The 14,791-nt window shown below is 41.8% G+C and overlaps 1 protein-coding gene across 2 annotated transcripts in view; it reads right to left on the bottom strand.

Annotated features, from left to right (window-relative positions):
• The window catches only part of FIRRM (FIGNL1 interacting regulator of recombination and mitosis), a 983,706-nt gene that overhangs the window by 228,911 nt on the left and 740,004 nt on the right, over positions 1-14,791 (bottom strand). For both annotated transcript variants that reach the window (XM_077276297.1, XM_077276298.1), the window contains one exon: positions 134-319. In XM_077276297.1, coding sequence (XP_077132412.1) covers positions 134-319 — 186 coding nt within the window. The remainder of the gene's footprint in view (positions 1-133; positions 320-14,791) is intronic.

The following is a 14,791-nucleotide window of genomic DNA, read 5'->3' as shown; positions in this document are numbered from 1 at the left end:
GGGGTCTCAGCTACCCCCGGTAGCATGCAAATGAAAACTAGTATAGTTTCAACTACTGGGTATGTTATTTACAATGCTTATAGAGTCAATTACACAAAACCAGTATTGAATGGAGAATCAAACACAATCTTACCAACTGCTGTATGTCCTCAGTTGTGAACTTGCTCTTCAGTAATTTTCTGCATTGGGACAATGCTGCTGTGAGCAGGCCAGTTTGAACCTGCAGTGTCAAAGTACTTGGTAGGGCCAACAGGGAAACATGCTGCCAGAAAGATAGGTTTCCCTCTTGTGCTGGAGAGAACTTTTTGATAAATTCCACCTAAAATAATAAAAAAAAATGCCATGTCAATTTTAGGACATCACTTAGTAATAACCTAAAATATTATAGATACCATTTGTTCACCTTTGATGAAAAATAAATAAATAAAAAATTACTTTGCTCATATGCACTTTCATTTTAAAGCAGCTTATATTTAAAGGGAAACTCTCAGCAGGATTTCACCCCCAAACTATGGACCGTATATGCTCATGTAGCTCTTTCAAAGACAAGTCCAGAAAAACCTTTACATGGTCAGTCAGTTCCTCCATGACTGATAAATCAGTGTTTGAATTGATAAGTACATGAAGCTGAATATCTATTTGCAGATCTGTATCCTCTATCACTCCAGCTCTATTCCATGCCAGATGCCACCTTCTTCTGCTTGACTGGGGAATATGGCAGATATGTATGTCATTGTCAGTACTCCTATTGCCATAGCAACCTGTGAAAGTGCCACTGTGGAAGTGCCAAAGGGTGGACAGTGTGGCGGTCATAAAATATAAGGGGAATGGCGAGGGGGCAATGTACCAAAAGAGGGCAGTGTGGGAGCTATTTTTGTGCAGAGAGAACAATAAGCAGCAATTACTTATTCAGAGACATGGGTGGTTATTTACTTTTTAACCCCTTAAGCCCCAAGGGTGGTTTGCACTTTAATGACCGGGCCAATTTTTCCAATTCTGACCACTGTCCCTTTATGAGGTTATAACTCTGGAACGCTTCAACGGATCTTGGCGATTCTGACACTGTTTTTTCGTGACATATTGTATTTCATGATAGTGGTAAAATTTCTTCGATATAACATGCGTTTATTTGTGAAAAAAATGGAAATTTGGCGAAAATTTTGCAATTTTCCAACTTTTAATTTTTATGCCCTTAAATCACAGAGATATGTCACACAAAATAGTTAATAAGTAACATTTCCCACATGTCTACTTTACATCAGCTCAATTTTGGAACCAACATTTTTTTTGTTAGGGAGTTAAAAGGGTTAAAAGTTGACCAGCAATTTCTCATTTTTACAACACCAATATTTTTTAGGGACCACATCACATTTGAAGTCATTTTGAGGGGTCTACATGATAGAAAACAACCAAGTGTGACACCATTCTAAAAACTGCACCCCTCAAGGTGCTCAAAACCACATTCAAGAAGTTTATTAATCCTTCAGGTGTTTTACAGGAATTTTTGGAATCAGTGCATTGCACAAGAAAGGAAGGAGTGCACTCACCGATCTGAAGCTTGACTTTGCTTTATTAAATGTTCATTAAAACATCATGGCCGGGAGAGTAAACAAGGAGCTCCTGTGAGCAGTGTGAAGACTTCACACTGCTCACAGGAGCTCCTTGTTTACTCTCCTGGCCATGATGTTTTAATGAACATTTAATAAAGCAAAGTCAAGCTTCAGATCGGTGAGTGCCCTCCTTCCTTTCTTATGCAATGCACTGATTTTCATGTGATTTCTGGAGGAGCACCCGGTAGCTTGTGGTGGAATTTGGACTGCTTTTCTGCATGAAAGCACTTGATGTGCACAGAGGCTGAAGGTCTCCAAATGGAAGGTAGTGAATTTTTGGAATGTTTAAAAAAAAAAAAAATGAACATTTAACTTTTTTTCACAAAAAATTTACTTCAGCTCCAATGTATTTTATTTTACCAAGGGTAGCAGGAGAAAATGGACCCCAAAAGTTGTTATACAATTTGTTCTGAGTACGCTGATACACCATATGCAGGAGTAAACCACTGTTTAGGTGCATGTCAGAGCTCGGAAGGGAAGGAGTGCCGTTTGACTTTTCAATGCAAAATTGACTGGAATTGAGATGGGACGCCATGTTGCGTTTGGAGAGCCCCTAATGTGCCTAAACATTGAAACCCCCCACAATGACACCATTTTGGAAAGTAGACCCCCTAAGAAACTTATCTAGATGTGTGGTGAGCACTTTAACCTACCAAGTGCTTCACAGAAGTTTATAATGCAGAGATGTGAAAATAAAAAATAATATTTTTTCACAAATATCTTTTCGGACCCAATTTTTCATTTTCCTAAGGGTAAGAGAAGAAATTGGACCCCTAAAGTTGTTGTGCCATTTATCCTGAGTACGCCAATACCCCATATGTGGGGGTAAACCACTGTTTGGGCGCATGGCAGAGCTCGGAAGGGAAGGAGCGCCATTTGACTTTTCAATGCAAAATTAACTGGAATTGACCTGGGACACCATGTCACGTTTGGAGAGCCCCTGATGTGCCTAAACATTGAAACCCCCCATAAGTGACACCATTTTGGAAAGTAGACCCCCTAAGGAACGTATCTAGATGTGTTTTGACAGCTTTGAACCCCCAAGTGTTTCACTACAGTTTATAACGCAGAGCCGTAAAAATAAAAAATATTTTTTTCTGTTTCATTTTTTTTTTTTCACAAAAATTATTTTTAGCCCCCTGTTTTGTATTTTTCCAAGGGTAACAGGAGAAATTAGACCCCAAACATTGTTGTACAATTTGTCCTGAGTACGCTGATACCCCATATGTGGGGGGTAACCACCGTTTGGGCACATGGCAGAGCTCGGAAGGGAAGGAGCGCCATTTGGAATGCAGACTGAGATGGATTGGTCTGCAGGCGTCACGTTGCATTTGCAGAGCCCCTGATGCACCTAAACAGCAGAAACCCCCCACAAGTGACACCATTTTGGAAACTAGACCCCCCAAGGAACTTATCTAGATGTGTTTTGAGAACTTTGAAACCCCAAGTGTTTCACTATAGTTTATAACACAGAGCCGTGACAATAAAAAAATCATTTTTTTTCCACAAAAATTATTTTTTAGCCCCCTGTTTTGTATTTTTTCAAGGGTAACAGGAGAATTTGGACTCCAAAAGTTGTTGTCCAAATTGTCCTGAGTACGCTGATACCCCATATGTGGGGGGGAACCACCGTTTGGGTGCATGGCAGAGCACGGAAGGGAAGGAGCGCCATTTGGAATGGTCTGCAGGCGTCATGCTGCATTTGAAGAGCCCCTGATGCACCTAAACAGTAGAAACCCCCCCCATATGTGACACCATTTTGGAAACTAGACCCACCAAGGAACTTATCTAGATGTGTTGTGAGAACTTTGCGTTATAAACTGTAGTGAAACACTTGGGGATTCAGAGTCGTGAAAATAAAAATTATTTTTTTCCCAACAGAAATATTTTTTTAGCCCCCAAATTTGTATTTTCCCAAGGGTAACAAGAGAAATTGGACCCCAATTGTGGTTGTCTAATCTGTCCAGAGTATGCCGATACCGCATATGTTGGGGTAGACCCCTGTTTTGGCGCATGGCAGAGCTCGGAAGGGAAGGAGAACTGTTTTACTTTTTCAACGCAGAATTGGCTGGAATTGAGATTGGACGCCATGTTGCGTTTCGAGAGCCCTGATGTGCCTAAACAGTGGAAACCCCAATTCTAACTGAAACCCTATCTCAAACACACCCCTAGCCCTAATCCCAACCATAACCCTAACCACACCCCTAACCCTGACACACCCCTAACAATAATCCCAACCGTAAATGTAATCCAATCCCTAACTTTAGCCCCAACCCTAACTTTAGCCCCAACCTTAACCCTAACTTTAGCCCCAACCCTAACTTTAGCCCCAACCCTAACTGTAGCCCTAACCTTAAGTTTAGCCCCAGCCCTAACCCCAACTTTAGCCCCAGCCCTAACCCTAACTTTAGCCCCAACCCTAACTGTAGCCCTAACCCTAGCCCTAATGGGAAAATGGAAATAAATACATTTTTAATTTTTTTTAATGTTTCCCTAACTAAGGGGGTGATGAAGGGGGGTTTGATTTACTTTTATAGCGGGTTTTTTTAGCAGATTTTTATGATTGGCAGCTGTCACACACTAAAAGACGCTTTTTATTGCAAAAAATATTTTTTGCGTTACCACATTTTGAGACCTATAATTTTTCTATATTTTGGTCCACAGAGTCACGTTACGTCTTGTTTTTTGCGGGACGAGTTGACGTTTTTATTGGTACCATTTTTGGGCATGTGACATTTTTGATCGCTTTTTATTCCGATTTTTGTGAGGCAAAATGACCAAAAACCAGCTATTCATGAATTTCTTTTTTGGGGGGGGGGGAGGCGCTTGTACCGTTCCTTGTTTGGTAAAATGGATAAAGCAGTTTTATTCTTTGAGTCAGTATGACTACAGCGATACCTCATTTATATAATTTTTTTATGTTTTTGCGCTTTTATACGATAACTATTTTATCGGAAAATAATTATTTTTGCATCGCTTTATTCTGAGGACTATAACTTTATTTTTTTTGCTGATGATGCTGTATGGTGGCTCGATTTTTGAAGGACTAGATGACGTTTTCAGCGGTACCATGGTTATTTATATCCATCTTTTTGATCGCGTGTTATTCCACTTTTTGTTCGGCGGTATGATAATAAAGCCTTGTTTATTTGCCTCTTTTTTTTTCTTTACGGTGTTCACTGAAGGGGTTAACTAGCGATACTAAATATGTGTACTTTTATTATTTTTTATTATTTAGATAAATAAATGTATTTATAGGAACAATATTTATTTTTTTTTCTTTATTTATTTAGGATTTTTTTTTTTTTTTTTAAACATCTAAATTTTTTTTTTAAGCTTTTTTACATTGTCCCAGGGGGGGACACCACTGTATAGTGACAGATCGCTGATCTGACACTTTGCAGAGCACGGCGTCAGATCAGCGATCTGACGTGCCCTGCTGCAGACTTACCAGCGCTTGCTCTTAACAGGCACTTGGTAAGCCACCTCCCTGCAGATCCCGGAAGTAGCCCCGTGGCCATTTTGGATCCGGGGCCTGCAGGGAGGAGACCCTCGGTACAAGGTGAGCACATCGCCTTGTACCGATCGTCTCAGGGAGGCATGCAGGGAGCCCTCTCCCTGCGCGATGCTTCCCTGTACCGCCAGAACACTGCGATCATGTTTGATTACAGTGTGCCGGGGGTTAATGTGCCGGGGGCGGTCCATGACAGCTCCTGGCACATAGTGCCGGATGTCAGCTTCGGTAGTCAGCTGACACCCGGCCACGATCGGCCGCGCTCCCCCCGTGAGCGCAGCCGATCGCATATGACGTACTATCCCGTCACTGGGAATTAAGTCCCAGGTCACCTTGACAGGAAAGTACATCATATGGGATTAAGCGGTTAATCAGTATTATGAGAATAATGGGGATAGGGGAAAATATGTGTAAGTGGGTTGAGAGCTGGCTCAGGGATAGGAAACAAAGGGTGGTTATTAATGGAGCACACTCGGACTGGGTCGCGGTTAGCAGTGGGGTACCAGTGGGCCCTCTTCTTTTTAACTTTTATTAACCCCTTCACCCCCGGAGCTTTTTCCGTGTTTTCGTTTTTCGCTCCCCTCCTTCCCAGAGCCATAACTTTTTTATTTTTCCGTCCATATGGCCATGTGAGGGCTTATTTTTTGCGGGATGAGATTTACTTTTGAACGATACCATTGGTTTTACCATGCCGTGTAACAGAAAACAGGAAAAAAAATCCAAGTGTGATGAAATTGCAAAAAAAGTGCAATCTCACACTTGTTTTTTGTTTGGCTTTTTTGCTAGGTTCACCAAATGCTAAAACTGACCTGCCATTATGATTCTCCAGGTCATTACGAGTTCTTAGACACCTAACATGTCTAGGTTATTTTTTATCTAAGTGGTGAAAAAAAATTCCAAAGTTTGCTAAAAAAAAAAAAATTGCGCGATTTTCCGATACCCGTAGAGTCTCCAATTTTCACGATCTGGGGTCGAGTGAGGGCTTACTTTTTGCATGCCGAGCTGGCGTTTTTAATTATACCATTTTGGTGTAGATATGTTCTTTTGATCGCCCGTTATTGCATTTTAATGCAATGTCGCGGCGACCAAAAAACCATAATTTTGGCGTTTTGATTTTTTTTCTCGCTACACCATTTAGCGGTCAGGTTAATCCTTTGTTTTATTGATAGATTGGGTGATTCTGAATGCGGCGATACCAAATATGTGTAGGTTTGATTTTTTTTTAATAGTTTAATTTTGATTGGGTCGATTGGGGGGTGATTTGAACCTTTATATATATATATATTTTTTATATTTTTAACCACTTTTTTTTTTAATTTTGGCATGCTTCAATAGCCTCCATAGGAGGCTAGAAGCATGCACAACTCGATCGGCTCTGCTACATAGAGGTGACACACAGATCACCTCTATGTAGCAGAAAGGCAGGTGTACTTTGAGCGCCGACCACTGGGTGGGGCTCAAAGCAATCGGCCATCAACAACCATAGAGGTCTCAAGGAGACCGCTGGTTGTTATGGCGATGCACTGCTGACCCCCGATCATGTGACGGGGCTCAGCAGTGCGAGCACTTCCGGCCGCGCGGCCGGGAGCGCTAGTTAAATGCCGCTGTCAGCGCTTGACGGCGGCATTTAACTAGTTAATGGGCACGGGCGGATCGCGATTCCGCTCGCCCTCATTGCGCGCACATGTCAGCTGTACAAAACAGCTGACATGTCGCGGCTTTAAGGTGGGCTCGCCGCCGGAGCCCACCTTAAAGCAGGGTATCTGCCAGCTGACATACTATTCCGTCAGCTGGCAGAAAAGGGTTAATGACCTTGTAGGGGGGGCATTCAGAGTAGAATTTCAATATTTGCAGATGACACTAAACTCTGCAGGGTAAAACTAAGACCCTATAAAAAATTGGTATAATAGAGCATTATGTCAGAGATTTCATCACCTGTAAAAGTAATTTTGTAGTTTATGTCATATTCTGCCCGTGTGACCGTTTTTATATTGGAAAGACAATTTATTAAACATATGCAGGAAAAACACTGCAGCGATTCTAGCCAGCTATGTTTTGCAGGCTTGGAAATAGTTAAGTTTCCACTGCAGGGTGCAGATCACAACAAACTTCTATTACAGTGTGAGGCCAAATGGATTATGCGTGCTAATGCCCAGGGCCCTTTGGGCTTAATTGATAAATTAGATATGGCAATTTTCTTATAAGTTGTATTACTGTGCACTCCGCTTTTTAGTAACATTGTTTTTAATGTGACATATTAATTGTATATTCATCACCTGTGATAGTCACACCCTATATACAGGAGGTCATATCACCACAGAGACACACATGGACCCGTAGAAGCGCAAGAGCGTAAAACGGCCGTCGTCCAGTCGTTCACTCCCCGCACCCCTCTCCTCACCAGCCGCCGCAGAAAATGTCTGTAATCTGCTAATCGCAAATAAAGGACAACACTTATACTGCACAGAAGGGTGAGTGCCACTTTTTCTTCTCTCATTTACTTCATGGACTTTCTATTTTATAAGTTGTGCACCACCCATGTCAGTAGCTAACCTCTGAACGTCCTGATCTACAAAGGATCGAGTATACCTATATATCTCTATGTGAAGTACAGCATTCAGTGCCGTTCACACCCATTTTTCTGTCTTGAAGAGCTTGGTTATATGGTCTATTTACGGGGAACAGAGCACGAATTTAAAGCTGTTGGAAAAAATTTTATTTTATTTTTTGCTCTAACAAATATGGATATGAGCAATGATGATATAGCTAGCTGATCCTGTTCTGGACAAAAAAGAGGAAAAAGACGGCTTACTAGCAGGCAGAGAGGGTGCGGTGGATTTCTTTGCTGACTGCAATTATAAAGATGAACTGGAATTGATTAGCACAAAAACATTGGACTCCAAGTTCTATGCTCTTGCAGAAAGAGAAATCCGCTTATTCTGGACAATAAAATCATTAAAATCATATACTTGATTGCAACTGTGTACCAAGAGGATTGAGGGTCTTCAAAGAAATCTCGCAGTTTAAGGAAGACCCAGGATTTCAAAAAGCATGGGAGCAGATACACTTGCAGTGTTCGCAAACCTGCTACAACTAGTTAAAACGCAAAATGAAAAAGATTATGCTACATTGTGTGAACAATTGGATAAATCAAAGATAGAACTTTCCTCAAGGATCACAGATAATCAAAATAAAAACTTTTTAAAAAAATTGGAGAAAAAATTAATTGTCATACAAATGGAAACCAATAAAAAGAAAAAGGAGAAATTCCTCAGAGATAAACGAGATTATGAAACAGGACAAATATTCTCTTGGAATAAAAATAAAAATTATAAAAAAATTTTTTTTATCAAAAACGTCTTAATAAATCTTATAGAAAACAAAAACCACCTGGGGATGGATGGATAACGGACTCGGATTCCAGCATCGTGGAAGATGAAATAGAAGAAAGAGTGACATCTTCATCGGCTATAAATACACCAGCCCCTTTGGGAGAAAGATCAGGAGAGGAGGCTGAAAAAAGCGTCAAGAAAAAACGCAAACAAGTATCCTGGAGAAAATAAAAGATAAAGTGGACTCAAATAAAGATACTCTACAAATTCTCAATCTGTCTAAAAAAACACTTACGGAGGATCAAATTGGTGTCCTATCACGGGGATTCAATTTTTGTCTGCCAGAACCTTTTGATTTATGTGAATTTAAAATTGATTTGTGAGCACAAGAAAACTGCATTTACATAAACATTTTTCTAAAAATAAAGAGGGAAATAAATCTATTACCACCACAGACAGCCCTGCTTCTATATGAAGATTAGGTATCATGGCATATCCACCAGCCGATGCAAAGGATATAGAAGATGCACTTTTATTAGCGAATCTAGATGAGAGTTGTGAGGACGTCACATCTCCCCATATATCTCTTGATACAATAGAATATTTTGAGCCATTTAAAGGGGGAGTAACGTCTAGTTTTTTACCCCCCCATATCTCCTGGAAATGTGGTGGACTTGTTCCATGATCTTATATTAACCCTTTTCTGTCATTAGACATACTATTCCGACCATGTGAGATGGGCCCTACTTCCCAAGGATGGAATAGTACGTCATGCCCTTTAATGCAACACTACGACTTAAGTCGCTGTGATCGCATTAAAATTCCGACGCCATCTTACCTGGAGGAAGATGGTGTCGGCATCCTAGGGCCTGTCTTCGCCCCCCCGATCGCTGTGATTGGCTGCTCAATTCTGAACAGCCAATCGCAGCCTTTCTCATTATTTCAGCCAATCAGATTGGCTGAAACAGTGAGGTCCCAGACTAGGATCGAGTACCGATGTACTCGATCCTAGGTCGGTGCCTGGCAACGCCAGGCATCGGCCAAAACCCCCCGGATTGGCGTGATCGACGATCACATCGATCGCGCCAATCGCAGGGCACAGCAGCGGTGTTACCGCGCTGTGCCCTGCCTGCAACTTCCTGCTCCGGAGCCTGCCTGCTGTGCCCTGCCCGATGATGATACTCCGGAGCCTGCAGCTACTGATTGGCACGATCGATGTGATCGTCGATTGCGCCAATCACAGGGCACAGCAGTGGTGTGACCTCGCTGTGCCCTGATGGTGACCTGCCTATGATCGGAACTGTGGGCTCCGATCATAGGCTGGTGCCTAGCAACACCGGCATCACCAGGGCCTCCTCTGATTGGTGGGATCGATGTGATCAACGATCCCACCAATCATAGGTCACAGCAGCGGTGTGACCGCTCTGTGACCTGTCTCACCTGCCCCTGACCTGTCTGACTGCTCTGAAGGAATCCTCACACTTTTTTACTGTTTGGGCACATCAGGGGCTCTGCAAACGGAACATGATGCCTGCAGACCATTCCATCAAAGTCTGGTTTCCAAAACGTCACATCCCTTCCGAGCCCTGACGTGTGACATTTCCCACATGTAGGGTATCAGCGTTCTCAGGACAAATTGGACAACAACTTTTGGGGTCCAATTTCTCTTGTTACCCTTGGGAAAATTAAAAATTGGGGACTAAAAAATAATTTTTGTAGGAAAAAATAGAATATTTTATTTTCACGCCTGGGCGTTATAAATTTAAGTGAAACACTTGGGGGTTCAAAATTCTCACCACACACCTAGATAAGTTCCCAACTAGGTCTAGTTTCCAAAATGGGGTCACTTGTGGGGGATTTCTACTGTTCAGGCACATCAGGGGCTCTGCAAACGGAACATGATGCCCGCGTACCATTCCATCAAAGTCTGCTTTTCAAAACGTCACTACTTCCCTTCCAAGCCCCGAAGTGTACCCAAACAGTAGTTTTCTCCCACATGTGGGGTATCAGGGTACTCAAGAGAAATTGGACCCCAAAAGTTGTTGTCCAATTTATCCTGTTACCCTTGAGAAAATAAAAAATTGGGGAATAAACGATCATGTTTGTGGAAAAAAATAGGACTTTTTATTTTCACGTCTGGGCGTTATAAACTTCTGTGAAGCACTTGGGGGATAAAAGTGCTCATGACACATCTAGATAAGTTCCCTAAGGGGTCTAGTTTCCAAAATGGGGTCACTTGTGGGGGGTTTCCACTGTTTAGGCACATCAGGGGCTCGCCAAACGCGACATGGCATCCGATCTCAATTCCAGCCAATTTTAGATTGAAAATGTCAAATGGCGCTCTTTTCCTTCTGAGCCCTGCCATGCGCCCAAACAGTGGTTCCCCCCCACATATGGGGTATCAGCGTACTCAGGATAAATTGGACAACAACTTTTGAGGTCCATTTTCTCTTTTTACCCTTGGGAACTTAAAAAAATTATTGATGAAAGATCATTTTTGTGACTAAAAAGTAAAATGATAATTTTTTCCTTCCATGTTGCTTCTGCTGCTGTGAAACACATGAAGGGTTAATAAACTTCTTGAATGTGGTTTTGAGCACCTTGAGTAGTGCAGTTTTCAGAATGGTGTGACTTTTGGGTATTTTCTGCCATATAGACACTTCACAGTGACTTCAAATGTGAGGTGGTCCCTAAAAAAAAATGGTTTTGTAAATTTTGTTGTAAAAATGAGAAATTGCTGGTCAAATTTTAACCCTTATAACTTCCTAGAAAAAAAATTGTTTCCAAAATGGTGCTGATGTAAAGTAGACATGTGGGAAATGTTATTTATTAACTATTTTGTGTCACATAACTCTCTGGTTTAACAGAATAAAAATTCAAAATTTGAAAATTGTGAAATTTTCAAAATTTTTGCCAAATTTCAGTTTTTTTCACAAATAAACTCAAGTTATATCGAAGAAATTCTACCACTACCATGAAGTACAATATGTCACGAGAAAACAATGTCAAGATCCGTTGAAGCGTTTCGGAGTTATAACCTCATAAAGAGACAGTGGTCAGAAATTTAAAAATTAGCCCGGGCATTAACGTGCAAACCACCCTTGGGGGTAAAGGGGTTAAAGGAAATAGAGGCACTTCTATTTAAAAAAACAATTGAGAATCTATCATCCCGTGAGCAAAGAGCACTAGCAGAAATAAATAAATGGGGTGATATCATAAGGAGAGCCGATAAAGGTGGAAATTTGGTTATTCTGGATAAAAAAATATTACATAGATGAAGCTCTATCCCAATTAAATGATTCCAATACTTATTTAATTTTGGGTTATAACCCCACAGCTAAGTTTAAAGATAAATTGAGAACATTATTAAGAAAATATGTAGAGAAAGGAACCATTACAAAAAGCAGAGCTGAGAAATTGCTACCAGAATATCCAAACTTCCCCCACTGGTACAGTATACCTAAGATCCACAAGAATCCAAAACGACCGCCGGGACGCCTGTTGTGAATTAGACTTTTTTGGCTCCCTCTTGTGGTCACTAGTGATATGACTCTGGGATTGTCTTTCCTCAGTTTGGCACCCACCTGGGTCGTTAGTCCAGGGGTGTTGCTATATAAACTTCCTGAATTCTCAGTCTGGTGCCTGGCATCGTTGTAATCAGTTCCTTTCTGTTTGCTCCTGTCTGCTGGTCCTGGATCTTGCAAAATTAAGCTAAGTCCTGCTTCTTTGTTTTTTGGTTATTTGCATTGCTCTGATTTTTTGTCCAGCTTGTACTAAATGTGATTCCTGATTTTGCTGGAAGCTCTAGGGGGCTGGTATTCTCCCCCCGGGCCGTTAGACGGTTCGGGGGTTCTTGAATATCCAGCGTGGAAATTTTGATAGGGTTTTTGCTGACCATATAAGTCATCTTACTATATTCTGCTATTAGTCAGTGGGCCTCTCTTTGCTAAATATCTAGTTCATTCTTACGTTTGTCTTTTCTTCTTACCTCACCGTTATTATTTGTTGGGGGCTTGTATCCAACTTTTGGGGTCTTTTCTCTGGAGGCAAGAAAGGTCTATCTTTTCCCTTCTAGGGTTAGTTAGTTCTCCGGCTGGCGCGAGACGTCTAGAACCAACGTAGGCACGTTCCCCGGCTGCTGCTATTTGTGGTGCTAGGATTAGATATACGGTCAGCCCAGTTACCACTGACCTATGAGCTGGTTTTTTGTGTTTGCAGACTTGGTATTTACTTTTGAGACCCTCTGCCATTGGGGTCATAACAGTATGCCAGGCCAAAGTTGAATGTTTAATGCATTGCAGAAGTGGGATTATAAGAAAGGAAATTCTGAGTTTTTTTTTTTTTTTCCTCTCTTTCTTCCTCCCCTTTACCTCTGAGTGGCTTGAGCTTGCTGCAGACATGAATGTCCAGACCTTGATTACAAGTGTAGATCAGCTTGCTGCTCGTGTGCAGGGCATACAAGATTTTGTTACCAGTAGTCCAATGTCTGAACCTAAAATACCTATTCCTGAACTGTTCTCTGGAGACCGATTTAAGTTTAGGAATTTCAGGAATAATTGTAAATTGTTTCTATCTCTGAGACCCCGTTCATCTGGAGACTCAGCTCAGCAAGTTAAAATTGTTATCTCTTTCTTACGGGGCGACCCTCAGGATTGGGCTTTCTCGCTAGCGCCAGGAGATCCGGCATTGGCAAATATTGATGCGTTTTTTCTGGCGTTCGGATTGCTTTACGAGGAACCCAATCTTGAAATTCAGGCAGAAAAAGCCTTGCTGGCTATTTCTCAGGGCCAGGATGAAGCCGAAGTGTATTGCCAAAAATTTCGGAAATGGTCCGTGCTTACTCAGTGGAATGAGTGTGCTCTGGCCGCAAATTTCAGAAATGGCCTTTCTGAAGCCATTAAGAATGTGATGGTGGGTTTCACCATTCCTACAAGTTTGAATGATTCCATGGCGCTGGCTATTCAAATTGACCGGCGTTTGCGGGAGCGCAAAGCCGCTAATCCTCTGGTGGTGTTGTCTAAACAAACACCTGATTTAATGCAATGTGGTAGAATTCAGACTAGAAATGAACAGAAAAATCATAGACGTCAGAATGGGTTGTGTTTTTACTGTGGTGATTCTACACGTTATATCAGCATGCTCTAAACGCCTAACAAGGGTTGTTAGTCCTGTCGCCATTGGTAATTTGCAACCTAAATTTATTTTGTCTGTGACTTTAATTTGCTCATTGTCCTCCTACCCTGTTATGGCGTTTGTGGATTCAGGTGCTGCCCTGAGTCTTATGGATCTGTCATTTGCCAAGCGCTGTGGTTTTGTTCTTGAGCCGTTGGTAAATCCTATCCCTCTTAGAGGTATTGATGCTACGCCATTGGCGGAAAATAAACCGCAGTTTTGGACACAGGTAACCATGTGCATGACTCCTGAACATCGGGAGGTGATTCGTTTTCTTGTTCTGCATAAAATGCATGATTTGGTCGTTTTGGGTCTGCCATGGTTACAGACCCATAATCCAGTCTTGGATTGGAAGGCAATGTCTGTGTCAAGTTGGGGCTGTCAGGGAATTCATGGTGATTCCCCGCCGGTGTCTATTGCTTCCTCTACTCCTTTGGAAGTTCCTGAGTATTTGTCTGAATATCAGGATGTATTCAGCGAGTCCAGGTCCAGTGCTCTGCCTCCTCATAGGGACTGTGACTGCGCTATAGATTTGATTCCAGGTAGTAAATTTCCTAAGGGAAGATTATTTAATCTGTCTGTACCTGAGCATACCGCAATGCGTTCGTATATCAAGGAATCTCTGGAGAAGGGGCATATCCGTCCATCCTCTTCCCCTCTTGGTGCGGGATTCTTTTTTGTGGCCAAGAAGGACGGATCTTTGAGACCTTGTATTGACTATCGGCTTCTGAATAAAATCACTGTTAAATTTCAGTATCCTTTGCCTCTGTTGTCGGACTTGTTTGCCCGGATTAAAGGTGCCAAGTGGTTCACCAAGATAGATCTTCGTGATGCGTACAACCTGGTGCGCATTAAGCAAGGAGATGAATGGAAAACTGCATTTAATACGCCCGAAGGTCATTTTGAGTACTTGGTGATGCCTTTTGGGCTCTCTAATGCTCCTTCAGTGTTTCAGTCCTTTATGCATGATATTTTCCGGAAGTATCTGGATAAATTTATGATTGTTTATCTGGATGATATTCTGGTTTTTTCTGATGATTGGGACTCGCATGTAGAGCAGGTCAGGATGGTGTTTCAGGTTTTGCATGAGAATGCTTTGTTTGTTAAGGGCTCAAAGTGTCTCTTTGGAGTACAGAAGGTTCCCTTTTTGGGTTTTATTTTTT

The sequence above is a fragment of the Ranitomeya variabilis genome, chromosome 8, assembly GCF_051348905.1.
Source record: "Ranitomeya variabilis isolate aRanVar5 chromosome 8, aRanVar5.hap1, whole genome shotgun sequence".
In the NCBI taxonomy this organism is placed as follows: Eukaryota; Metazoa; Chordata; class Amphibia; order Anura; family Dendrobatidae; genus Ranitomeya; species Ranitomeya variabilis.
This window is presented reverse-complemented; position numbering and strand designations above follow the sequence as displayed.